Genomic DNA, 25,864 nt, shown 5'->3' on the forward strand with positions numbered 1-25,864 from the left:
CCTTCCTCTATTAAACATGGTCTGAGATCCAAAGACTTGAATTTCAGTCTGACCCAACTAAATTCTGCTAGCCAGAATTTCTCTGCCTTATCCAAATATTTTAAAGCAAACTTTGAATGAGCTTCAATATGCTTTCCCTTCAAGAGTTGAGTCTTGATTGTTTAATGTATTACTTCTTTTGTACTTTTTATGGTTAAGACACACCAAGGACTAACTTCATGTAGGTCTTTGTACAACTTCTGATTTATTGATTTGACTCTTCTGTCAGATTTATTGAGTCACACCTATGTGTGTACTCCTTGGACTGCTGCTGACCTCTGGTGAAAATGCAAAGCAATGGGACCCTTAGAAACATTTTTACAGAGATAAATTGTTTCTTTGTTTTACTCTGCAACAGTCAATGTAAGTGGTTCTACAAAATAAGGCTATTGTGAACAACTTAGTAAAAAAAACCCCAGACTCAACAGTTTTTGTATTAAAAATCTTAATTGTTTTGAGCGTCAGCACGTATCATTTCCACAAATATGTGGAGTTAATGCATATCAATGAATAGTCAACAGGATTAATAGCAGTGATTTATTGACTTAATTCAGCAGAAGTTGCAGAAACAATAAATAATAAATTTTAAAAAATTATTTGTGAAAGAAATTACACAAATCTTATATTTAAAGCACATTCTGCACCGTTTACATGTTAAAAACTCACATTTACAATAACTACCCTTAACATCCATTCATCCATTATCTATTCCCGCTTTTCCTTGAAGGGTGCTTATCTCCAGCGGTCACTGGGTGAGTGGGAGGGGGGGGGGGGTAAACCCTGGGCGTGTCGCCACTTCAGCACAGCAATCCCTAACATTTCAGTGTAAACTTTTTTTAATCACAAAGCATTATTTATCCAGCAGATGGCGCACTAGGTGACCGATGTGACAAACCGTCCATCAGCGTGTAACTGCGGTCAGGAACCTCCACGATGTTCTGCTTCGTGAAGAAACGCATCTGTGGGGCAGCAACAAGAAAAAGACTCATTCAATTGTGACAGAAAACAAAGCAAATATTTATATCTGATTTCAAATCCTTGAAAAATGCAAACCTTAGCTGCAGTTCGTTGTGTCTTTGTGGTTGCTCACATTCTGCTCTGTTGAAGGAATGTCCGCAGAGCTTTGGGAAACTGCCTCATGGGGCATCTGAAAAAGAATCAGCCCCAATGAAAAGCTTTTAGCAGGCAACTAAAACGCTCACACAAGCTTGCTATTATTTCAAAAAAGGAGGAAGGAACACAGACCAGGACAGGGGGAGCCATGAAGAGGTAATTGAAGGGGTAGTGCAGCAGGTTAATGCAGGTGGAGGAGTACAGATCTGCATAGCGAATCAGCTGACTGGCAAACAGTGTCTGTGTGTAGCCGCTGCGCAGGAGGCTGCCCATCTGGCCGTAGGACATGTCCATCCTGTGGGTCAGGACCTGGGAGCACACAATGTGCAACAATAAAAGCTCGAGAGAACATACATGATGCCTTGCAAAAGCGTTAATCTGCTACGAGCTTTTTCTCTGGGATTTTATGTAGAGGCTCAACACGTGATAGTACATATTTCTAAGGTAGATGAAAAATGATTTTCAAATATTTTTTTACAGATAAATTTATGAGAGGTGTAGAGGAGTATTTCTACACATTTTTTAATTGGATTTGGGTCAGAATCATTCCAACACATGTAGATGGTTGGATGTAAATCCTTTAACTGTACAGCTGGGTGAATGCTGAGGGTTGATGCTCACCTTTCATTAGTTTTTCTTTCCTCCAGGAGTTAATCAAATTAACCTACATCCTTTCAAGTCTGATCAACACATCCTCCACAGGATGTTACTGCCACCACCATGCTTCATACAATGTTAGCTTTCCTCCACACGGTTCAGTTTTGGCCTTATATGAGCACAGCGTCTTTTTTCACATATTTTCTGGACCTTTTTAGGGGAAACGTGACTAATATTTGACTTGTCGACAGATTCTCCCACCTGAGCTACGGACCTGCGTATTTCATCCAGAGTTACCGTCGGTCTCTTTGTTGCTTGTCTAATTAACACCCTACATGCTTAAACCATCATTTTCGATTAACAGAATGTCTTAGCAGGTTTTCTGTTGTCCCATAATTTGTTCAAACATGAATGATGGATTTAAATGTGCTTTGTGAAATATTCAAAGCTTGGCATTGTCTCTTTTTCTGAGTAAATTAGAAAAAGGCCAAGAAATTAGGGCAAGAAATATGATTTTAAAAATATTGGGACTACGTGATCCCAGACTTAGATTGTTTAATAATATTTTCATCTGACTCACATTAATTTTCTCTGTCAGCCCTTTCACGTGAAAGTAGGACTGATTAACAAACAGACTGTTTTGGGTGCGTAGGTGGTGCTTAATGAATATATAAAGGGGCTAGATTCACTTAGCAGCAACAACGAAAAGAAAACGCATAAAAACAAATTCAGTTAAAAATCCATTTGATGACCTTACCTTTATTCTTGTCTGAATGTTGCTGATGTCAGGACAGTCTATGCTGCCGCTGTCTAAGTGCCTTTAATCAGAACAAAAGAGGCATTTTTATATCGAAGCAACAAGATCAAAGCAAACAAGCCATTTTAATTGAATTCATATGGTTATAATCATAAAGTGAAAACGGAAAATTTGACGTTTGTTCTCCATCACCAAGCTGCACCGACATTGTTAGCTGTGCATCAGCTCCCCCTGGTGGTCAAAGTTAAACACCGCCCATCACGCCGATAATGCGAGTGCCTTCGGCATGACAAAATGTTTTTTTTTTGTTTTACGTAAACTATAAAAACCGCTCACGACAGTAATAATATAGAGAAAAGCTAGTCTCCACGTTTACCACTGCATTTAGGAGCTTTTATGAGGAAAATATGTTATAATTTACAATAAATGTGATGTTATTTTAATAAAACAAGAGTCTTCCAAGTAAAACAACAGTATTCTCACATTATCCTGTTACCTTGAGTAGGTGGAGAAAAAAAGCCAAGCCAGCCTTTTTACGAAGGCCTTTAAAAACTGCAAGTGTTGAACATAAAAGCGTAAAAAGAAATAAAAACTTTAAGTAAAACCAAATTAAATGTTAAAGGTGCAAAAAAACAAACAAAAAAAACTGCAGAACATGTGAATCCATAAGTTTTCTTTCTGCTGAATTTCATTCAGTGTGCACGCACATGTTCAGGTTAACAAGCTGCGAGTGGCATATAAAAAAAGAAAAACCTTGGTCAATAATCTTCCAGTAAAATACAGACACAGACTGACCTGTACAGTTCAGCCAAATAGAAGTCAAGATGTTTCAGCTCCTCAAAAAGATCTGAAAATCAAAAAAAAGAAAAAAGAATGAAATCAACAAAAATGTGACAACACAATAGTAAATAAAGATGAGTTGCTCACTTCTTCTTTCCTCCCACACTTGCAACTCCTTGGTTAACTCCGGCACGACAAGAAAGGTCTTCCAGCCTTGACGTTTCTTTGATTTGAGAATGTCTCCAAAGATGTGATCTCCAATATAGAGGATGTCCTTGCCACTGACATCCAGCAGATCAGAGACGATGTCTGACGATCCTGCACAGAGAGAACAGAATATGAATTAGGCTTGCAAGAGCGGCGATGTTCAAAACTGTATGAGTTCTTGGCATCTTTAGCACCAGTGACTTTTTTGTTCATGTTTCTCATTGTGACTCTGTGTCTTTTTTTTCTTTTTTTTTTTGTGTAAAATGAGACATGTTTGTGCACCACTCAGTCTACTGGCTTTTTAGCTGCCAATATTTCAATAAACATATTTCATTGGACTATTACAGCTCAAATAATTGGTAATTATTCTCAATTTGAATACACAAAATGCTAAAAAAAATAAAATAAAAAAAAACACAAGAATTAACACATCTAATTAAGAAACTGTAAATCCGGTAGATTTTCCATTTTAGCTATATTCTGCCCCCTACTGGCTATTGACCGTCTGAGCAGCTTAGCAAGTTTGTTTCTCTGAAAGGCTCTGAGACGTTTCAATGCCAACAAAAATGTTAACACAGAACATAACAGCATAGTCTATAAAAACACAAATAAATACATTGTTACATGAACTATATATTTATTTAAATGTCAACATGTCACTGAGATATTTTACTTTGAAAATAGACTCATATGTAAAGTCCAAATGTAATTATTTATTCTCATTTATAACTAGTAACACAATCAAACACAAATGAAGTTGATAACCTATTTAATGAGATAACTTGGAGTCTTTTAAGATAAACAAAGATAAACAAACGTTTTCCACATGAGAAGTGAACTAATGATGTAATCAACTTACAACCTTTCAAACATGATCAAAAGTAAGGTATTAATGTTCACCTTGATCTGTAGGGCTTGTAACAACAGCAGAATGAGATAATAGACAAAAACCTGACCGATTCACATTAGGAAAGTTAAATGAGGCACTGACTGAATGAATAAGGTGACTATTTAGGCAAAACAGGAAACAACGACTTGTAATAATGTAAAAATAGAGAATAGTTTCTGGAAGTTTTTTGACGAAGGCTTTAAACATTCATCCAGCCAACTAGTGTGTTAACAAAGGGTCAGTAAAACTGATTTCTAACAATGATTTGTTCCTCACCTCCAGAGTAAACTGTGCCGTGCTGCAGGTCTCCAGTGTAAGTCCCAATGCGCAGCTTTCCTGTGTCCTGCGTGTCCAACATAAAATAACACATTGTTACTAATGCAATTAGTTCATCAAACCCCTGCCAGGAGACAGTTTTCATACCGTGTCCACTTGTCTCAACACTGTGCCATCTGCAAAGAACAGAGGCTTCCTGGTATCGACGACAACAAGGTCGAAGAAAGCACGCCACGGCTTTTTAGGGCTTCCAGGCTGCAAGAAAATAGAATAAATATTCTATTCTTTTCAAGAAAATTAACAAATCAAAAAAGGTATCATAGCCTTACCTTTGGGGTACTTTCCAACAGGTACTTCATGATAGCCTAAAACAAGAAGGGACATACAACAAACATGTTAAACTCGTGTTTACTCTCAAAGATCATCTACGGTCCTCATAAGCTCACCTCTGTGTAGTTGTAGTCACTATTGGTAGCCAAGAAAATCTTCGCCGCCTCTTTAATTCGAGTCAGGAGCACGGGGATGTTTGGCTGTGGAGGAAACGTTTGTCTTTTCAGCATTTCAACCATTCAGAACTAAAACGCATCCAGATGAGGTCAGTGCACTCACATCTTTGACGACGTACTTCTCCAAATTCTTGATCGTCTGTTCTTTCAGGGTTCCCTATGGAGCAGCAAGTGTGGGCTTTATTATTTAGCATGAAATCCAATAATAAAAAAAATGCATGGTCTGAATGGCTTACTGTGTCATGAATAAAATCCATTGCATCTCGAACATCCTGGAACATGCTTCTGTAGGACATGAACAAGTCTCCATGCTGGAAACCTTTCCGGAGGCTAGGAGAATAAAAGGTACCAACAAAAAAATATGCTCTTTTTAAGCTTTAAATAGAAAGATTTGTACCGATATATTCAGAGTTTGCCGCTTCGGATGTTGTTAACCCATAGAATGGCCGATATTAGTGGTTAACAGCCCCATTGATTTTTGATTTTTGTTTTTGTTGTTGTTATTAGCTTGATTTTAAAGCTTTATTTACAATTTACCTACTATTTTTGAGTATGATATCAATGATTTACTGCAAATAAATATGCCAAATGTAACAACAAAGAAAACCTCCGGTTTTACACTTTACTGAGTCATTTTTAAATTAAAGTCTTATGACGGATACATCTGGCATTTATTTGTAGTAAATTCTTGATATCCTACTCAAACTGGTACATAAATTGTAAATAAAGGTTTTCTAAATAATCTAAAAAAAAAAAAAAGCTTCTATGATACGAACTGATACGAACGGTAGACAACAACCTACTGAGCCTCCCAGGAGGGACCGCCTAGAGCCATTCAATGGGGCTGATAACCACCAATAACGGCCTTTCCATGGGTTGATAACATCCGAAGCGGTTGGTTTGCAACATAAATGAAAGGTGCGTTAAGAAACTGATAAGCATGTTCACTCACTTTGAGTATCTGGTGCATCGAGTAAAGAAATCCACCAGACATGCATAAAGATAAGTCTCTGAAAAAACAAAATGAAAGAAAATGAGTTATTTCATAACATCGCACATCTACTGTATATATATGTATGTAATTGTATGTTTTATTTGGATTTCAGACATTATGAAATCACACAGAAATAAATTCATTTCATACCTGACAGATTGAAGAGGGTGTTAAGCATGTAAAACCTGTCAGTGTCATCTCTTTGGATGAACTTGTTTCGATAGTAGTACTCGACGTCTTCCCTGTGAACCAAACCAGAAAACGCGAGTTGTTACTTAGATCCAAACACTAAGTAAACGGTCCACAAATTAGCAATTGAATTTAATTTACAGTTGCCTTGTCTGGTTTGGTTTCTATGAACTGCATTTTCTAAAAACTTTGGGTTTTCATTCCGTGTGAATGAAAACCCAAAGTTTTTAAAAAGTTTTTTGTGAATTTGGTGGTTAAATGGACTGGTGGGTTATTTATTTGTTATTTTTTTTATTTTTTTGCTTTATTGACCAAGTGTCTGCGTTGTTGGTTAGTTAGTATAGTAAACTAATTAGCTGGTGACTAAATTGTTAAATTATTTATTTAGGTAGCTGAATAGTTGTTTGGCTGCTTAGATGGTTAAATAGGGAGATAAGTAGTTTGTTGGCCTGTATTTTGATTGAGTAGCTGATTAGTTGGTACGTTTGGTTGGTTAATTTGTTAACTGATTGGTTGGTTTGCTAGCTCATTAATGGGAAAACAGTTGCTTGATTGATGTATTAAATTAAATTAGGTCTTATCCAATATTTTTCTGTTCCCTTCTCATAAAGCATTTATGACTGAAGTGCCCTGGATGAATGAGAATCTACAGCAGCCCACTGTGATCTACATGTTTTCTGATGTAAAGAAGCAAAACAACAGTCAGCATTGCTATTCAACTTGACTTTGACCTTACTCTCTAAGGAAGCGGAAACCATGACTGCAAACTAAGATGTTGCCATTTGAATCCACTTTCAGCAGGTTCCCTAATGTTTTGTCAAGGACTATCCCGCTGTCGGGAGACAAGAAGAAAGGGGAAAGAAAGCGAGTTAGACAAACAGATAATTGACTTTTGCTTTGAATGAATAGATGAAGCTTTGAAAACAGAGACTGACCGAGTGGGGAAGCTTGGGTCGTACGTATATCGAAGAATTTCATGAGGGTATCCAATCGATACCATTCTGTCTCTCAATAGCTCAAAGCCCATGCTCTCATAGTCAGGAGATTTATACACTACAAACAAAGACGCAGATAGATGACTGGCATTCTGTCAGTGAGATTGTAATTCTATGATTTTTAGCTTTATTCCTTCACTTACTTGCCAGTGTGTAGTCCATGTCAAAGCCATAGCACTTAATGTTTTCCAGAGTCAGGCTCCTGTTAACAAACACCCTGCAAGTGAACACAATAAATATGGTGAAAAAAATGAAGCAAAGAAAAGTGTAACATGATATACCTGCCTCCCCCTTGGGCATCCTATTTTTTGATTAAGCAGCCAGATTTCTACGTCTTAAAAGTCAAAACTTTCTTTGCAGTTTTTGATCCAAACGCCTGCGTCACAGTTCTGGTGTTTTGGTTTGGGCCGTTCTGCTGCTGGAAAGTGAATCCGCACCTCAGTCTCAAATCTGTTGCAGTTTCTTAAGATTAGTTTCAGGATTATCCCGTATTTAATTAGTTTAATTTTCTTAACCCCTGCTAAAAATAAAAGAGACAGAGAGACAGAGAGAGAGAGAGAGAGAGAGAGAGAGAGAGAGAGAGAAGAGAAAAACACTGCATACTTTACAAATGATGCTGCCACTACTATATGCTTCACAGTGGTGTTGTTATGTTCAGGATGACGAGCTCTGTTAGCATTTTGCAAACAAGCCAACTGTTTGTCTAACTTTACACTCTTCAGTGACTTGCAGCAAAAGTATAATTTGTGTAATGGCTTCATGTGAAGCTTCCTCTCAGCAATTCCCTCCCAATTCAAACGTGATCTGCACGGCTGCTGTAAATTGTTAACCTGCTTTCTGTGTTTCTTCTAAGATGATGAGGGCAAATTGGAACAGGCTGAGAGGACTTTGCTTTTGTTGCGGGAGTTTTCCCTGCCTATCTGTTGACTCAATCGCCTGGTCTTAAGAGTGTACGTTTCACGCAAACAAGCCAAAGATTAATCAAAAATGCTTTTTTTTTTTTTTTTTTTTTTTTTAAATCGATAGTTACAGAACCTCTTTTTGCGCGAAACAAAAATAATAATAATAATAATAATCTTATTATAAGTTCGTAGCGGAGGTATGGTTGTGTTGTTTTAATGTATCAGAAGCAGAACTCACTTTTTTTCAAAGTCTCTGTTGGCCATTTTCTCCACAAGAGGCCCGCAGGGAAGTTTATCCATCGTGTCCCTCGGAGGAAGCCTGCGGTCAGCCCTCAGTCACCTCGGGGGGCTTTAAATGGTCAACCCCCCCCCCCCCCCAAAATAAAAAAAAAATGGGTGGGCGTCACCCTCTCGGTGTTTGTTGTTGACGTGCGCTGTTGACTTTGCGCTTCTGTTTTCCAAACCCATCCTGCATCTCGCCCCTGGCCACATGCGTTCGACCTGTGGCGCTTTCAGCTCTGAGGGTTTAGATTGCGTTATCAGCGGCTCACACATGTACGGGCGCAGCGCGTGCATGCGTAGGTTGGTGGGAGTTTCCCCCGATGATTGTCGACAGGCCCCGCTGCCCCGAAGTTCAACTTGTTCCATCAAAGCAAAAACGTTTAAGACATTTTGATTTGTGATCTGTTTGGTTTTACACACAAGAGCTATAAAATCACAAACTTCAATGTGTGTCCCTTCGTGGGATCAACAAAAATAATTTTTCAAACATGTAAAAAGTGTGGTGTGCACTTATTTTCAGTCCCTTCTAATTTAATGCACTCCAGATTGACTGTGCTTAAAACTTTTAACATCTGATGTGAAAAATGGCTCAAGCAGAGATGTGCCGAAACTTGTTCAGCATCTTTTTTTATTATTGTTTTGTTTGTCTTTATTTGTATTTCTTCATTGAAGTCTTATTTCACATATTTTTTCAGATAATACTCTAGATTGTATTAACACAGTGGACTCTATTTCAGCTGTAGGTGACTGAAATTTCTACTTCCCAGTCAGAAAAATCAGCTGGAGCGCCTCCGAAGTCAAACTTCCCACTGGGAAAGTAGGAGCAACTTTGAGTTCTCATAGTTACAACTTGTCAGGCTTCGCTGTGGTGGAAACATGTTTACTTTACACGTCACACTTGTAAAAGTGAATCTAAAATAAAAAAGTTGACCGGGAGTTAATTGTTTTTGTAAATGTTTGGTTTGTGCTTAATAGACCCAAAGAGAACGACGTGTTCGTAAGGCTTTCTTTTTCTTCACATCATATTGTCCCTGCTTTATAGAGAGGCATGGTGTAAAACTGCCACTTTCTATATAACCTAATTCATTAAAGAAATAGCATTACAAAACCATTGCTTCATTCTCCAGAGGATTGTTTGTGTAAACTTATTTCTAGAGCCTTAAGGAAGGAACAAAGCTCTTTATTTGCCACTAATGGCCTGAAAATGTTGGGACTTGTCACTTTCAGATTGTTGTGAGCTCTAAGGGACAGAAGGACCTTCATTTTCCTGAAGAATAATATAAGAATAACATAGACGAATTAATAAATCTTAAATGTAGAGCTCACTATGGCTCCGTTGACTGCCTGACATAATACTAACTGAAAGACATAGATTATTTATTGTCACAGTGAAAGAGGAAACAAAATAATACATTTGGAGTCATTGCTAAAAGTAATTACACCCTTCCTATGTGTCGTGAAATTATGAGGAAATGAGGGTCATTAACAATCAGCAAAAGTGACCATCTCCACTGAAGGAGTCAGATGTCATGAATGACCTTAGAGAAGCAATAATAGCTGCACATCAATACAAGAAGGCCTTTTTCATTTGATGTCCATCATTCTTCACTAGTAGAAAGTGTTTCAGACAGCTGCCAATCATCAGTGGCCATCCATGGAGTCAGACAATAAAGTAAACCTCAGTAGCTACAGCTCAGGCTTTATAGGCCGAAGGCAATATGTTGAATAATCACAGTCATGATATGTGAGATATTGTACAATGTAACATTTTGGAAGGGATTTTCAGAAGAAATGCTCTTTTTAATAAAAATAAGATGGCATCTCAACTTACTCTGTTTGCTAGAAGAATTTACTCAAATTAAACTGGGTGATTCTAAATCTATTGTGTTTAAAAATAATAGAAATCCTGTTACAACTACAGGATAAGAAGTGTGTTTAAGCACATTTATGATCATTCTTTCCACAGGACATTTGTGAGGTCAGACACTGATGTTGGACAATAAGCCCTGGCTCGCAAAACAACAGTCACAAAGTGCTCCACAAAGTCGAACTCATAACTCTTTAAAGATATTTGAGTTTCTCCCACACCGACCTTGTCACCTCTTGGTTCAAAGTCAGGTTACAATAAGAAGGAGGCATCACCAGACTGGACCCACAAAGTTTGGACCACGAAATTGTCAAAAATTTCTTGTTTGATTACTGTTTGCCGCTAGTAATAAATCAGCTGAATAGCCTTAAATTTTTTAAGCTCGTGTGAAAAAAGTGACTAACAGAGACAAACACAGAAACGTTTTCAGCTTTTACTCTACTGTACAGGAACTTGAAGAGACGTTCACAGCTGATCCCCACTAAACCTGAGAGAGCTGCAACAAGGAAGAATGAAGAAAAATTGATGCGTCCAGATGTACAAACCTGATAGAAACCAAAGATGCATCTACAAAATACTGAAGGTAGTGAATATTCATGCAATCACTTAGTTTATGTTGCATATTTTCACTTATCTATTGTCATTTTATGGGAATCAGTTTTCACTTTGACATTAAACAGCTACATTTTGTTGATCACGAATATTTAGCAAAAGCAATTAAAGAGGTGAATGCTTTTTACAACCCTAAAAATAAACTGGAAAAACTAAATTAAAAGGAATGAACATATATAGTAAGTGAAACCTTAACAATAATTAACACAGTAAAACAAATGCAGCATAGCAATTCATCCTGGAAAGACTCACTGAGAGAGAGTGGTATTAGAACATTTAATTGACAAACGAAAGTCTTTGGTGCTCGGCGGGAAGAACCACTGTCAGAGAGAATGAGCCGCTGTGTATGAAGATTAGAGACGTCTTCTTCACCCGCTCGGACCCACACACTGATAGTGGAGAGAATGTCGCATATTGAAGAAACCATGAGCTGAAGGCGGAGGAGGGGTGGAGGAAGGTTGAAGCTCAGCCAACGAGCGGAAGCAGATGAACAGCTGGACCTTATCAAGGCAAGGGAGCGGCGCTTGATGATCGGAGGAGACCATCACAGATAGATTGGCATGGCAAAATCTTTGGTTGAGCAGGTGAGACGAATAGAGACTTCCAGTTTGAATTTACGCCTAAGCTTCTTGACGTAAATGTAAAACGTAAATGACACACACAAAACAAAATGATCACTTACAAACAAAATCAAAAACCAAATTCCCAAGGAATGTAACACCTTCACGCTTCCTCAATCTTAGTCTTTATTGTGAAGTAGCTGTAAGCTTTGCCCAAACACTGCATCATAATTTGGTGTCTTGTGCTTTGATTTCACAGATTTTAGAAGAGTTTTTCTTCTGCGAGGTTTTATCTTTGGCACGCATCCTGTCAAACTCAGCAGAAATCTCCAGCGCTGTTCTATCTTTGGTCTCCGGCATGTTGAACCTCACATGAAACCCACAGATGAGACAAACAGCCATAAATATGAGGAAGCAAAAATTGCCAAGGTTCTCCTGGAAACATTTGAAATAGCAAATTAATTTACAAGCTAACACATCTGAACTGTAGCTGAGGATATGGACATTTTGATGCTGAGGCACTCACCACCAAGATGGGAAAAAGTGACCCCAGAACAAACAGGCAGATCCAGTTCACTGTGCATCCGACTGTGTATCCAGCTGATTTAAACGACTGAGTTAAAATCTCCCCTGGAATAGGAATGGTTGTTGCAGCTTAGGATGAAAAAAAAAATGCAGAGTAGTAGAAGGTGTTAAGGAAAGCTTTTAATTTAGAAATGAGTAAAATCTAATGGAGCATTGTGATACAAACACACCTGGTCCACAGGAAAAAAAGAAAATGAAGACGAAAACGAGAACCATGCTGCAGTACGGCAGCCACCAGACAGTTTTCTGCAGATAACAAGATAATTTTTTATCCCTTTTCCTGGTGTCATATCACACAGAGGGAACAAATTGTGAACAAATTATACATTAGATATATCTGGGTTTTTTTTTTTTTTTATAAACTCACCTGAAAGTAAACAGTGACAGAGAGGAGGCCCAGAGATGCAGCCATTCCTATGTAGCCACTGAACATCAGGTCCTTTTTGCCCATGCTCTCAATTATCATTGACTGCAAATTTAATACAGATTTAACACCTTAGTGCAAATGTTCAGCTCTCACTGACCACATGGAGGCACTATCAACACACATAAACACATTCAGAACAGCTTAAACTGAAACACAACATTTAGATGTGATAAAAAGGAAAATAAATCTACGATATTAAACATAAGCTGTCAGGATGTTTTACCTAAAGTTACTGAACAGAACAATGTTAATAAGTGGAAATCAGTGAAGGAGGACTTACACAGGCTATAGAGGTGGTTAATTCACAGAGGCCTGTCCCCAAGGCAGCGTACGCTAACCTGTGTTCTTGGATCCCTGCAGCTCGAAATACATCAAAAGAGTAAAAATACACCTGAAGAGAAACAGTTGAACATGTGAGGTTTAATTTAGAACATCATATTTTCAGAGATGCACTGAGAGAAATTACTGATACAGTTCATTTTAAGTAGTTTTTATCTATAGATACCTCTGCTCTATGAGATCACTGTAGATTTTCACTGATGAATAGACAGATAACTGTTAAGTCAGTTAAAATTTTATATAAATTTATCATTTTATTTAAAAATCCTCAGGTCAGAATTTCAAAAACTAGTGACAGGAAATCAAAAATCATAAAATCTAATTGGTGCATCTCTACTTGGGCCCTTTTTATTTGGTTGTAATTGTGCAGTGAGCAATTTCATGCTTTGGAAATTCATACAAACACAGATCATCAATTCTGCTCACAATAAAAAGGCTCTCTGCATGCAGAGTAAATCAAGGCTATTTGCATTTGTGAGTGGAACTCACAGCGTTGATGCCACAAAGCTGCAGCGAGGTGAAGACGATAACAATGGTGAGAAGCTGCCAGCGAACTGTTCGGTTCTGAAATAGCTCCAGAACCGAGCAGCTCCGGATGCTCTGCAGAGCTGCTTTCTCCTCCAGCATCTCCACAACTTCCTTGCTGTGATCTTTATTGCCCCATAGTTTCCTAAAAGCTAAGCGAGAATGAGAAAATTGTGCATTCAGGTGCAGCTGCTTGCTAATAGTGACAAAATGAAGGAAAGTGTATTATGGAACGGATCAGTTTAGGGCAGGAAAAGCACATATCAAACCATTTTCAGAGGCCTGGAGGTCTCCTCTTTCCAGCAGCAGGAACCTGGGAGACTCTGGCAGGAGAGGCAGAGTGCAGAGCTGGAACAATGCAGTGAAGCCATTGAAACCAAGCAGCCAGGGCCAGCTCTTCTCTGTGCCAAGCAGCTCTCTGTGTAAGGGAAAAAGTCACTTTGAGATGAAGCAACAGTCAGAACATCAAACTCACAAATCATTAACAAGTCCGGTTAAATAAGAAAGCATTCTGTCGGGAGAATGAGGGTTGAATTGGGTCAGACGTTAACTAACCCAACTTTAGTTATATATGTACTAATGTCAATTAAATATGTTAGATGTAAACACTCATCCATTCTTTGCCTGAGAGAAATATCTGATTAACTGACGCGTCAAATTTTGTCAAGATTATGGATTAAAAACAAATTTCAAGCCACAAGAAAAATATTGATTTTTATTTAAGGCTGCTTATTCATTCAGTGAGTTTCTTGTACCTGAACATATCAGCATACGTACCATGTTGGATCAAAGGGCGGACAGGAACTCAGGAGGCGTTACAGAAACAACGAAGGGAATTACACAACAACAAGACCGACAACTGAATCCAGCAGACAACGAACAAGACACAAGAAAGAACTAAACTCAACATAAAGGAAAGAGTCAAGATGGAAATGCCCTAATGAGAAAACGTTAAAATGATCTAACTACAAACACAAATGACAAGCATATTGTCTGCTCAGGTAACAGAGAACCGATTAGATAAAGAGCGGCGAGGGCCACAGGGAACAAATCTAAATCATTTTCTAACTATTATGTCATTTTTTTATGTAAACAACAAAAAAAACACCACAATCACAATGACAATTATTTTATATAAGGGAAAACGTCGTATCACAAGAAAAAGTAAATTGGTAACACATAAAAAAAGTCTTTAGTATCAACATTGTAGTCTAAAGTTGACAGAAAGACTTAAAAAAAATAAGAGAACCAAATAGCTCCTGGAAATACAGGACTTTTCACACTATTGTGTTTCTAAGAAGCCCGGTGTCATTAAAATAGACTAAGACGTGACCATAGGTCCATATTCGATTGTTCATTTGACCCAGTTCAGCTCACCTGATCCCCAGCAGCTGACCACAGAACTTCCCAACGGCCAAAGCGGTCGCAATGGTGACGCCCACCATCGCTCTCAGATTCTTAGGAGCAGATTCAGTGAGATACATCGCTTGAGCCGAGAGACCAATCCCTGAACACAAACCAGCTGCAACACTCAAACTGCTTGTAAAACAGGATAAATGGAAATATAATGCGGAAGGGTTTGGGCGATTACCTGCATTGATGCCGTAGAGAAATCTTCCCACCATTATCATCTCAAAGGAATTGGCTGTTCGGCTCGAGATCATCAATATGGCTCCTAATATAGCCCAAAAATTATTTAATAGAAGGCAGCGATTTCTGGGGAGGAGTGAAACACGGGGTGTCTAGTTACAATCAGCAGCATTGAATCAAAACGATGACCGAAGCTGTAATTGTGTCACAACCTGCCAAATCTTGAACTGATAGAACTTGCGATCAGCGATCCCAGCAACCCCCCAATGCAGAAAACAGACACTGTGAAGGACCAGATGAGAGACACCTCCCAGTCCATTAAGATTCGGTCGAATCTTTCCACACAGCTTCTATTCACCAGCTCTTTTATGAACTGCAACATGAAAACACACAGGTATTCACAAGTTGTCTGGTGCCCCAAATCCAACATATCTGGTTAAAAAGACCGAATTCCCTCATCAGCTAATGACCTAATCGTTTGATTCAGACGTGGTGACAGAGTGACACATCTAAAAGTTGCAGGGCCCCGGTGGTCAAGGAGTTTGACACCTTTCAAATCCTAACTTTTTTGGAAGTTATTGTACTTACTTGAGAGGGGGAAGTCATCACAGAAACACTGAATCCATACTGAAATGTCCCCCCGATGCTGCAGATGAAAATGGCCGCAATGAGGACAGGATAGTTCAGCTGCAGATACACACACCAAACAAAAGTCAGAATGTTAGGTTAGGGTCGTTACATTTGTTATTTTACCAGATAAAACACAATAATTATCAGTACTAAAAGAAGAAACTACTGTTAAATAACTGAAGACAGTTGTAACAAAAAAGGGAGAGGCAAAAATAAAAATTGTAAAGGAAGGCAGTTCATTTGTTCAGCACATTTTCTTCAGCAGAGCAGTTCAAAGAAATTCAGAAAAAGACAAAGATCACTTACGAGGAGAGTCAGGTGTTGTGGCATGGTTGGAGTGTCGCTATGTGGCTTCTCAATTCATTTGTACTCACTAAGCCCATCTTATAACTGAGTTCTGAAATGATTTACTTTGTTTTGAGGCCAAAGCAGAATTGTGAAGTGGAGTGACAAAGCAGAAATGCTTTGTTGTTCTACTTTAATTTATTAACCCCTATCAACATATTCTTTCTTTCTTTCTTTTTTTTATTTGTCACACCTAAATGCTTCATATCATCAAGTAAGTTTTGATATCTACCTTAATAATAACTTATGTAAATTGACTACATTCAAACTAATTCAAGAGCGCCTCGAGGGTTTATCCAGAAAAACAGCATTTCAACAACTGCAGGCCTCACTTGCCTCAGTTTAGGTCGCTGTTCATGATTTAACATCAAGAAAGGGCATCATGGGAAAGATCCACTGCTCACTGCAAAAAAATAAAAATTACAAAGGCCTGCTTCACATTTCCTCGCAACAAAATAATTGATGGAGCCAATTACATGGAGCAAAACCAATTTATTCTGCTCCATGAATTCTGCTGTAGCCGGATATCCTGAAGGTCATCAGTTCATGAGATTTAGCTCAAGCACACTTTGGGTTATGCAGCAGGAAAATTGGCTGGAGCACCTCATGGAGTCCACTGTGTAACTGCCCTTTAAGTTCAGACTTAAAAGAGCAGTATTTTGTAAAATCAACTTTTTGAGGTCTACGTCATGTTATAACGTTATTCCCTCATGAAAACATACCTGGAGCGTTCCCTTGATTCTTTCATGCATAATTTCCCGTGTCAAACATTCAGCTTGGCAGGACCGGACGCCTCCTTAAAGGATGAAGCTCTTTCTCGAAGCTGCAGTTTCCAAGTTTACGAGCTTCGGCCTCACGTAGCAGCCTGCACCCAATCCAGCTCCTTCAGACTAGCCAGCAGCAATTAGCAAACACCTGGTGGTATAACTGATTAGCCAGTTATCCCAGCTGCTTCTCAGTACAACACTGGGAAAACTTTGTTAAAGGGTTAATAGAGGAGCGATGTTGTGATGACTTCCTGAAAGAGAAGTTTTTAAAGAGACAGAGGCCCAATTTCCAGGCGTTATATTACAAAGTCAGTTTTTTCTTTTAAGTCATATTTGATATATATAGCCTTGTTGTAACAACTGAAGGTAACAGTTATTTGATTGTGCTATAAAATGGCACTATGTGCCTGGAAAAAACATAATAGTGCCTCTTTAAATCTAATTCAGACCTTAAATTGACTGTTCATTCCCAAAAAAGCTCCAGTGTGGCTTAACTAAACACATTCTTAAAAGTACAGTCAGCACAAATGCACCCATTGATGCAAAAGCCTCATTGCAAGTCATCATAATTGTGGCCACCAAGGCTGGTAAGAAGATTTAAGAAGCTGTGTGTGTTCTTGCAACTAAAGTTGGTTAATTATTACTGCAAGACTTTTAAAAAGGTGTATGGTTATTTATTGTCTGGGAGTAAATCTAAGGGAGACCGCAACATTTTCCTGACTTCCCTCCGGCATTAGTAAAACATATTCATTCACTAAAGTATCTACTTTGAAATATTTAAGATCTTTTAAAGCTGACAAAACATTTTAAATGTCTGCTGTATGGGTAATTCAAAACAAAAACGGTGAAAGTTGACTTCTATCACACTTGTTTAATCTGCAAACTGTCTCAACTACATTTCAGGGTCCAATTTAGCATCATCCAGTTAACAAACTTAATTAAACATGTCCTGCTGTGGAATATCTTGTGATGAGCTGTTTCCTGACTGAGCACAGAGAGATTCTGAGGTGTTGCTTTGAGGATACCATGTTACGGCCAGAAATGGGCAGAGAGAGAAAAGAAGAAAAAAACAGACTTTATACTTTACTATTTAAGAGATCCAGCATGTTAAGCAGTTCTGCTGGGAGTGGTAAATTGGAGCTGCTCATCTTTTACCCTGTGGCGGGAACAGAAAGTGTATTTTTCAGAGCTTGAAGATTAAGAATAGCAGCCCGGAGCTCTTTGCGGATTTATTCAAACTGCTGCTTTTCACATTTTAACACCCAAATCTGATCCTGATGACAGACACTCAGGGTGAAAAAAGAAAACTCCTCTGTGTCGGGCCGAATATTCAGTCACACTTCTGAAGCTTCAGGTGATAAGAAGATCAATTTCAAAAGCATGTGAAGATACTCACAAGGCGATATGTAAAAAGAGAATTACGGGATAATTTCTAGTTTTTGAAGTGGAGCAGCAGTCAATATCTGGCCACCAAAGTTCCCACCAAATGATCCGGTGATATCTGATGATGAACAGATGCTTTGCTCATTCAACCTGTTCATATCCAGGCAGAAAAAAAGCCACACATAAGATATGATTCATTGTTTCTCCATCCAAGTTTCTCTATGACTGATGGCAACATCTGGTGAGATGGAGGCAGCTGCTAAACATTCATATGTTGTGAGTTTTTTCCTGTTTGTTTTGTTGCAGTTCAGCACATTAGCAAGCACAGACATTTGTTGCATTCAGGTACACAGTTAACTGTTTTGAGGTATTAATAAAGATTAATTTGATCCAAATGAACTCGCACCAGTGAAACTGCAAAAACCAGCCAGTCTCCATCAATCCACTCCTTCTGCTCCAGGCGTCTGATTATACGCAGAGAAGAAAATGTGGGTGAGCAAACTGAATATTTTAGTCAGAGAAGGAATTAAAGGACTGAAACCAGCAGATTAATTAACGAGACGCATTTCATTTTGTTTCAGGAGAATTGGGGAAACAGATGCTGATTATAAATGTGAAACGGAAAGATGATGTTGCACATAGACTCATTTTGAACATTTTGGAAAAGGGTAAACAAACGAAGCAAAAGAAATGACTGTAAGGAAATTGTGTGAAATGTCAAATTAATCAGCAAAAAAAAAAAATTTTTTTTGTCTTTTCCGTTGAATTCTAAGCTAAAGCTTTAGTTTAGTTATAGATTCGGTTTCATGCTGAAGATTTGGGATAAAATTTAATTGGTATTTATAAGTAAAGCTGAAAATAAAAAGTTTAAATTAGATGAAAAAGGTACTAAAAACCGAGTTTAGTTCTCCGCCTGGCACAGGGAGGAGAAGGGGAATCAAACTAAAAATCTCTCAATTTTATTGATCGATAACTGCAGCAAATAGTGACTTCTTAGGTTGCCGAGTCTCCATAACGATCATTAAACATTTCTGTGCCCAGCTGGATGTTTGGGAGTAATGCCAGAACAGAAAATCCAATCACAACCGTAAAAGCGGCTGGGACTTTAATTGGAACAGTGTTGTTACTTATCTTGCATTGCTTGATGTAGTTTACTTGGGTTTTATGTGAGGAAATAAAGTGGTTTTTGTGGAGTCTTATTTTCCGATGGCTTGATCTCCTGCTGCGCCACAGAAACAAATATTGTATGGCGGAGGATTTGTGATGCTGTGGGCCTCTTTTTTTCTAAAGGCTTTCCGAGAGCGCGCGTTGAACTTTTCAAAATATCTTCTAAAATCTTTATATTCTCACTAAATATGCTCTGACCTTTAGGGATGTCAAAGGAGAGTCTCACTGATAAAAGCTGCTGGTACTAAGTGTTAAAACAGGTAGTTAATTGTTTTTACTTGTTTTTTTTTTTACTTTAAGTTTGCTTGGATATAAAAATAGAGAATTTATATTCATTTCAAATGCAAAAACTAAAAGTAAAATCATAAATCTGTTTAAAAAAGAAACAAAAAGTACACTTAACAATAGGAAAAACAGCCAATTTCTTTAAAAAGGAACAATTAGGGCAAAAAATAGATTTTTTTTCTTGTTCTTTTTCTGCTTTGCAATATGAAAACAAAATATGGGTTTTAAGTTGTAAAAAGTAATAATAGAATGCACCCATTATCATTTAATATGACAGGATTATCTAAGTACATACTTTGACTTGCTCCTTCTTAAGCGTGCAAAAAAGAGGAATGCTAATATTTTAATTGGTTTAGATAAATAATAAAGCAGTCTTTGGTGGGGCTGCCTATACTTGTAAGATTTTAGAGCCAAAGAACCAGCAGATGATTTATGCATTAACAACCAGACTTTTTTCTTTGTCCTTTACTGTTGCACTGAACTCAATTCTCTGCATATTATTTCTGGCTCCAGAGGCCTAGAGACAAATCTCCAAATCAATAGTGCAAAGCACTGAGTGATGTCACATTTCATCTCTTTATCTTTAAAAGACAGCTTGTCTTGTCAATCCCTCCGCTTAATTATAGTAGAAGGTAAATCACAAGATCACAAATTGTTTGGACTGTATTTGTTCCTCACTACACAAGACTCAGAAAGGCTGTAAAATATGTTTTCCTGCTTGCAAATGATTTGATGCTAAACATGTAAATGTGCAACCGACTGATCAATCCAGAATAAAACCCCTGCTTATATTTTCTAAATTACCATTTGATGTTTCACTTTGTATTCTTATCCAAAGAATGCATGAAAAACATTTGCATGATGTAACAGTTTGTTATATTTCGCTGTGACTGGTTATTAAAGTCTTTAAATATACCATGCATATTTAACTTTTTCTATATCTGTTGCACTGAGTTTAATCAGAAACAGATAAGCAGTGCAGCGGCTGATTTTCTCCGCATAGGATTCTGTGCACAAATAACCGAGCATCGGTTGTTTCATGTGGGCTGACGCTGGGGTCTTTAGAGAAAGGCTTGGCAGCAGAAGCAGACACTCAAGGAGTCAAGTCAAATTTGTAAGGTCCTTCCAAGCAGACGGAGAGTCACACAATGCTTGATCACGATGAATAATGAATGACTCGTGGGTTCACTTTACAAGGACCTGTTCACGTCCACACAAACATGCTGTGTCTTCTCCTTGGTGTAAAGTGAAGGGGACCTTTTGGGGCGTATAACTTCTTCTAATTATTATAGGTATTTCCTCACATTAAATTCAAACAATGTATTATCAACACAACACAAACCTAAGCTCTCAGACTGCAAGATGTATGGATTTGAACATGTTATTTTGTCTCAAGCCTTCCAGTAAAACAGAACCACATGACCCTTATAAACCCACCAACACAAAAACAATATATATATAAAAAAAAGGGGGGGGGGAAATGTTGTCCTGAAAACGCCAGTCACTGTAGATCAGTCCTTATTGCAAGTGACAGCAGACTGACTGGCACAGCAGCAAAACAAAACAAACTTATGTAAAGAAATTTTCCAGGAATTGATGCTGCCTCTGTGTTCAGATATTTCTAAAATCCTCTTGTGAGGTATTTCAATAAATCTTCTTTTTTTTGTGCTGTCAAAATTCAAAACGCAATCAGAAATCCCTGTTCTCGTTTTGCATTTGCACGGAGCGTCATTCGGCTATAAAACACTCTTGTTTATGAAATAAAAAACCAACAGGCCAATTAGGCTGCAAGTGCATGCAAGCCAACGTCTCATTCTCAAACAGAAAATAAATAAAAATAAAATAAAAATTTTCAACCAGATCAGCTCAGCATCAATTTATCATCCCACTTCCTGGTATAAACTGGGAAACAGAGGGTCAAATCTTGCTTGGCGTGCCATCGTGTACTTGAGTGTGGCACTCAGAGTTAGATTGCCTCTAAATCTTTTGCTTAGCGTAAATAGCTCTTCTGCTCAATGTGGCATGCCTGAAAGCTCTGTTGACTCAGGTATCAGGGACACTAGAGGAGGAACAGCAGCAGAAACAGGTGCAGACTGCTGCAGAAGGGTGAGCTTTTCACACAGGTCAGGTATCCTGTCTCCATATGACCTGCAGCTGAATAAGTCATGTTTGAGTAACTTTAAGAACAACTGGGGAAAAGACATGCACAGAAAAACAGTCCAAGTGGTGTAATTAATTGCAAGTTTTCATGTTTAAACGTTTTTTTTTTGTTATTTTTATTAACATTTTTGCTTCTTGTGGCTCTAATCGTTTTATTGTCTCCTTCTCAACAGAGTTCTTAATCATTTAATTCTTAACGTGTTCCTGTAATTCAAATCTTAGCATGTGCTAAAAGGGCAGCAAACTATTGCTGTGTGTATAATTGTACATTTTTCGGTTGCACATATAACACAAGTTATTGCTTTACATATTTTTATGCAACTTTATGAAAAGAACAAACATGAGCAAAAGCTTTGTTTGTAAAACTTTCAAACAGTCAAACAACATTCTGACAAATTTCAAATGAACGTAATTCACAACTTTCAAACACGAGCTAACGAGAAAGAAAGCAAAATGGATTTTTAAATTTTCTACATAAACTTTCGGAGGAATAAACAATTTATTCACAAACAACAAAGATTATTTCGTACAATCCAACATTTCTATATTGTGCAATTTTATTGCTACTTTCTTGACAAAATTTGCTCAAGCAGCTCTATGAATTAGATGCCTGCAGCACTTAATCTGAGTCATGCTGGCGGTGTCAGACTCAGTGTACAGACACATGAACCGAATTTTGACCTCAAGGCACAGCTGCTGTTTGCAGAATAAATAACATTTACTGCGGCACTCTACACAAGCATTGAGTATTACTTCCAGTTACTGAGTAATCTTAGGTTTGCAGTTCACTGGATTTTGTTAATGCAACTTTCCTGTGATTTATTCAGCATCAGGAGTCTGCAACGGCTGGCAGTGCAGTCAGGTTCTGTAGAGTCTTGCTGATTACCTGCTTATTCGATTCAGATGTGTTGAATCTGTGGTGGATCCTTCTGCGACATATTTGATGGCACCTTCAAATAACACTTATGTATATGAGTATTACAAGTTTAAATCAGCTTCTTGATCTGTCAAAAATATTCTTAAAACATCTTTTCTACATCTGCCCCATAATTCAGTTACTAATTTAAAGATGCGTGAGGATTTATTTGATCCCTCAATAATAATTATACTGAATCAATAACTACAATAAACAAAATAAAAAACTGAGAAAGTGTGTGCAGTCAGGAATAAAAACCAAACATAAATCAGAGTGTGTGGAGCTAAATTGGAATAAAGGGCATTTTTACAAATTCTGCTTTTTATATTGCCTAAAAAATATGTCCTGTACAAGAATACAGGGATCTGAACAATTACTGCAAATTCCACTTCAGGTTCCATTTTATATTTATTCATGACATTTATGAAAGTCGGTGACTAATCTCGTCCCGCTTTATGGAGTCTGTCCTTTGTCGAAGAGAGAACGGCAATCAGGACTGAAAATGTTTCATCACCGAATCAGAACAACGCTGCATAAATTTGCAATTACCTTTTCCTCTAAGTGAACATTAGACAAATGATGCAAGCGAGCTGTTCTATCAGAACGAATGAAAGCCCAAGCACTGCAGCTTTCCTCCTAATTTCTCCTAATTCCTCTTCTTGTTTGTCTGTTACACCAATAAAAATGTGAGAATTTTCTCAGCTGAATAAATATTTCATTTAGTGGGATATGACCATTTAGACTTTGTGCCATTAATCCCACCTGAGGCCTGCAGATGATGAAGACGAAGCCCTGAAGTGATTTAAAGTCTCTGTGCATTAAAATAAAACAGGCATCAGAGGTCAGGGATCTTTTATCAAGCATCTTCCAGGTGTGGGAGTGCCTCACATGTACTGCGGTAGATGGATTAAAACACCCGGATATCTATTGAGGTCAAGAGTCTTGATGTTCTTGCTCCAAATGGACTTGCACCATCACCCAAAGGAAATCACTTCTGAATTACTCTTTCTGTTGACTAAGCAGTCTGCTCCTTTTTGCTGCTTCATCAATATCTTTAGCCTGTGTGTCAGTATGATCAAAACAGAGTTTGTGGTTTGGACCATATAAGATAATAGCTGCATTTGGAAAGAAGCAAAAAATGCTGCGGACTTTTTAATGTATTTGCATTCGTATAAAATAAAATAACATGGTTAAAGAGAGAGCTGCACCAGTCAAACCTAATGTGTGATGTTTCTGGATATGCCAACCATTTCTGAGGAAAAAAGGATCATCTACTCTAGGTTTATGATTCTAGTTAAGTGATGAAGTGAAAAAGGCCATGAAAAAATGACAAGATGATAATTTTTCCAATTTTGGGTCACTTACGTAAAGAAAACATCAAAACTGACTTTACACAGACATTTAACTGCTTTTACTAAGGCTCTTCAAACGTAGCTAGAGCTAAGTACGCTTACCTGCAAATGGCATCACCCCAAATCTTCAAAAAACATTTATGTTTTTATGACCTCAGATCCATTGCACTAGACGCTGGAAAAGTGTTTCAAACAATGTCTGTTTAGCTTAAAGTATTTGTTGATGGTTCAAACCTTCAATGACAAAAATAAACTCTGTATTCAGTGATTGCTGTTAAAACTCATCTCTCTAATCTCATCAGAAAAAAAACAAACAATAAATACATTATTCCAATTTTCCAAAGTCAATTTCTGATTGGTTGATTCAGCCCTTGAGACAGATCCTGAGTTAGCCGATATCGGACTCAGTCAGGAGACACCGAAGAGGACCTGAACCAGCAAGAATTATTGCCTGACAAACTCAATAAGAGGACGGATCACAGTGTCAGACTCTATTATGATAAAGGCTTTTGTTTGCATCGTGCACCTTCCCGCACTCATCTCATTTTTGTCTGACGTTCCCGTGAGATTTTTGATTCGATTTTCCTCCACACCTGGAATGTGTTCAGCATCCCTCAGTGACTTTCTTCAAGCAGATCACCTGGTTCCAAATTTAACATTGGGAGCAAACAAACACTTAAAAGGACCAGGAGAGGCTGAGCGTAAAACTCAACTCTCAAGCCTCAAGCTTCTTCCTATAAGCTCCCGAGAGACAAGTGAGAGTTACATTTGAATTTTTAATAAATTTAGATTACTTTTGAATCTTCATTCAGAAAAATGTTCCCCTGTAGCGGTGTTATTTGTGTATTTTCTTTTTACTTCTGATAAGTCAATATTGGAGAATTTGATAAATAATAAAAACAACTTTTAATAACATTAACCAACCATCCCTTTAGTTTTTTAGCACAGAATACTTGATTCAAATGGAGTTATTTAAAATCGATGACAAACTAAATCCAGAAGTGAAATTATTCATATATAGATTCATTAAAAAAGAAACAGAATAATGTATCATTCAAAGTATCTTTCAAACACCAGTGATCCATTACATGAATAAATACCATGTACATATTTTCAGTTTTGATTGATTGCTTTGGTGCATTTCTCAATAAAGAAATGTAATTCTCAAAACTGCTTTACACTTTTACAATCTTTTACATTTGTATATCAACGCGTACAAGCAAAGTATTTACTGTCAAGATTATTAAAATACCTTGAACTTCTTGTTCGAATCATAGCATCCAAAAGTGTCACGCTGATTAACCAAAAACATTTAAATACATTTTTCTCAGATTTTAGTAAGTGTGCTGAAATGATTTCTTTACCACCTTGCATTAGGTTAAATTTTGAGGGGAAATGTGTTAGCTGTTAAGAAAACTAAGCAGTCTTTTTAAACTGCTTTTAAAGCCTCTACTAAAAGGAATGTTAAGACGTGGCTCAAATCAGTACAGAAAAATAGCAAGGAAAGAAAAAAAACTTAAACAACCAAAAGGAAAAAAACAAGGTTTTTATCATTAGAGGGAAAATATTTGTAGTTTTATAGTAGAGTTTTCATTTTCTATTTGTATATCCTTTCCTTTGTGCTGTACACAAAGTATTATTATGCTGAAATTCATTGTTCATTCAAAATTCACCAGTGCAAGCAATAAGTTATGGCTCTTGAACAAGTCTCCCACAGTCAGTGGTGTAATTTTAATTGTTAGAAAGGACAAATGTTACATTGATTAAACATCTAAACCCTTATATGTTTTTTCTTTGTACAGCGCTTTGTGTAATGATTTATTCGTTT

At 37.6% G+C, this 25,864-nt stretch overlaps 2 protein-coding genes across 3 annotated transcripts; both read right to left on the reverse strand.

Annotated features, from left to right (window-relative positions):
• Window positions 1-562: 562 nt before the first annotated feature.
• Window positions 563-8,736, reverse strand: nt5c2l1 (5'-nucleotidase, cytosolic II, like 1). Of its 2 annotated transcripts, XM_008424080.2 has the most exons (18): window positions 8,483-8,734; window positions 7,486-7,559; window positions 7,283-7,400; window positions 7,084-7,179; window positions 6,309-6,400; window positions 6,117-6,174; window positions 5,401-5,494; window positions 5,268-5,321; window positions 5,105-5,188; window positions 4,988-5,023; window positions 4,806-4,913; window positions 4,659-4,725; window positions 3,434-3,604; window positions 3,302-3,353; window positions 2,507-2,567; window positions 1,285-1,461; window positions 1,093-1,186; window positions 563-998 (listed from the first exon to the last, which is right to left on the reverse strand). In XM_008424080.2, the coding sequence occupies exons 1-17, from the start codon at window positions 8,542-8,544 to the stop codon at window positions 1,094-1,096; spliced, it is 1,497 nt and encodes a 498-aa protein (XP_008422302.1). In that variant the 5' UTR covers window positions 8,545-8,734; the 3' UTR covers window positions 563-998; window position 1,093. The 2 variants fall into 2 exon arrangements, with proteins under 2 accessions (XP_008422302.1, XP_008422303.1); XM_008424081.2 differs by lacking the exon at window positions 1,285-1,461 and having other exon boundaries at window positions 8,483-8,736.
• A 2,074-nt stretch (window positions 8,737-10,810) lies between these two features.
• Window positions 10,811-15,999, reverse strand: slc2a11l (solute carrier family 2 member 11, like). The gene is made up of 12 exons (XM_008424083.1): window positions 15,968-15,999; window positions 15,620-15,718; window positions 15,244-15,404; window positions 15,033-15,157; window positions 14,819-14,948; window positions 13,711-13,859; window positions 13,406-13,593; window positions 12,858-12,968; window positions 12,518-12,619; window positions 12,321-12,396; window positions 12,092-12,219; window positions 10,811-12,000 (listed from the first exon to the last, which is right to left on the reverse strand). Exons 1-12 carry the CDS (start codon window positions 15,989-15,991, stop codon window positions 11,791-11,793), a joined length of 1,503 nt encoding a protein of 500 aa, XP_008422305.1. The 5' UTR covers window positions 15,992-15,999; the 3' UTR covers window positions 10,811-11,790.
• Between the last annotated feature and the right edge of the window lie 9,865 nt (window positions 16,000-25,864).

Source organism: Poecilia reticulata, linkage group LG12 (genome assembly GCF_000633615.1).
Source record: "Poecilia reticulata strain Guanapo linkage group LG12, Guppy_female_1.0+MT, whole genome shotgun sequence".
Lineage (NCBI taxonomy): Eukaryota > Metazoa > Chordata > Actinopteri > Cyprinodontiformes > Poeciliidae > Poecilia > Poecilia reticulata.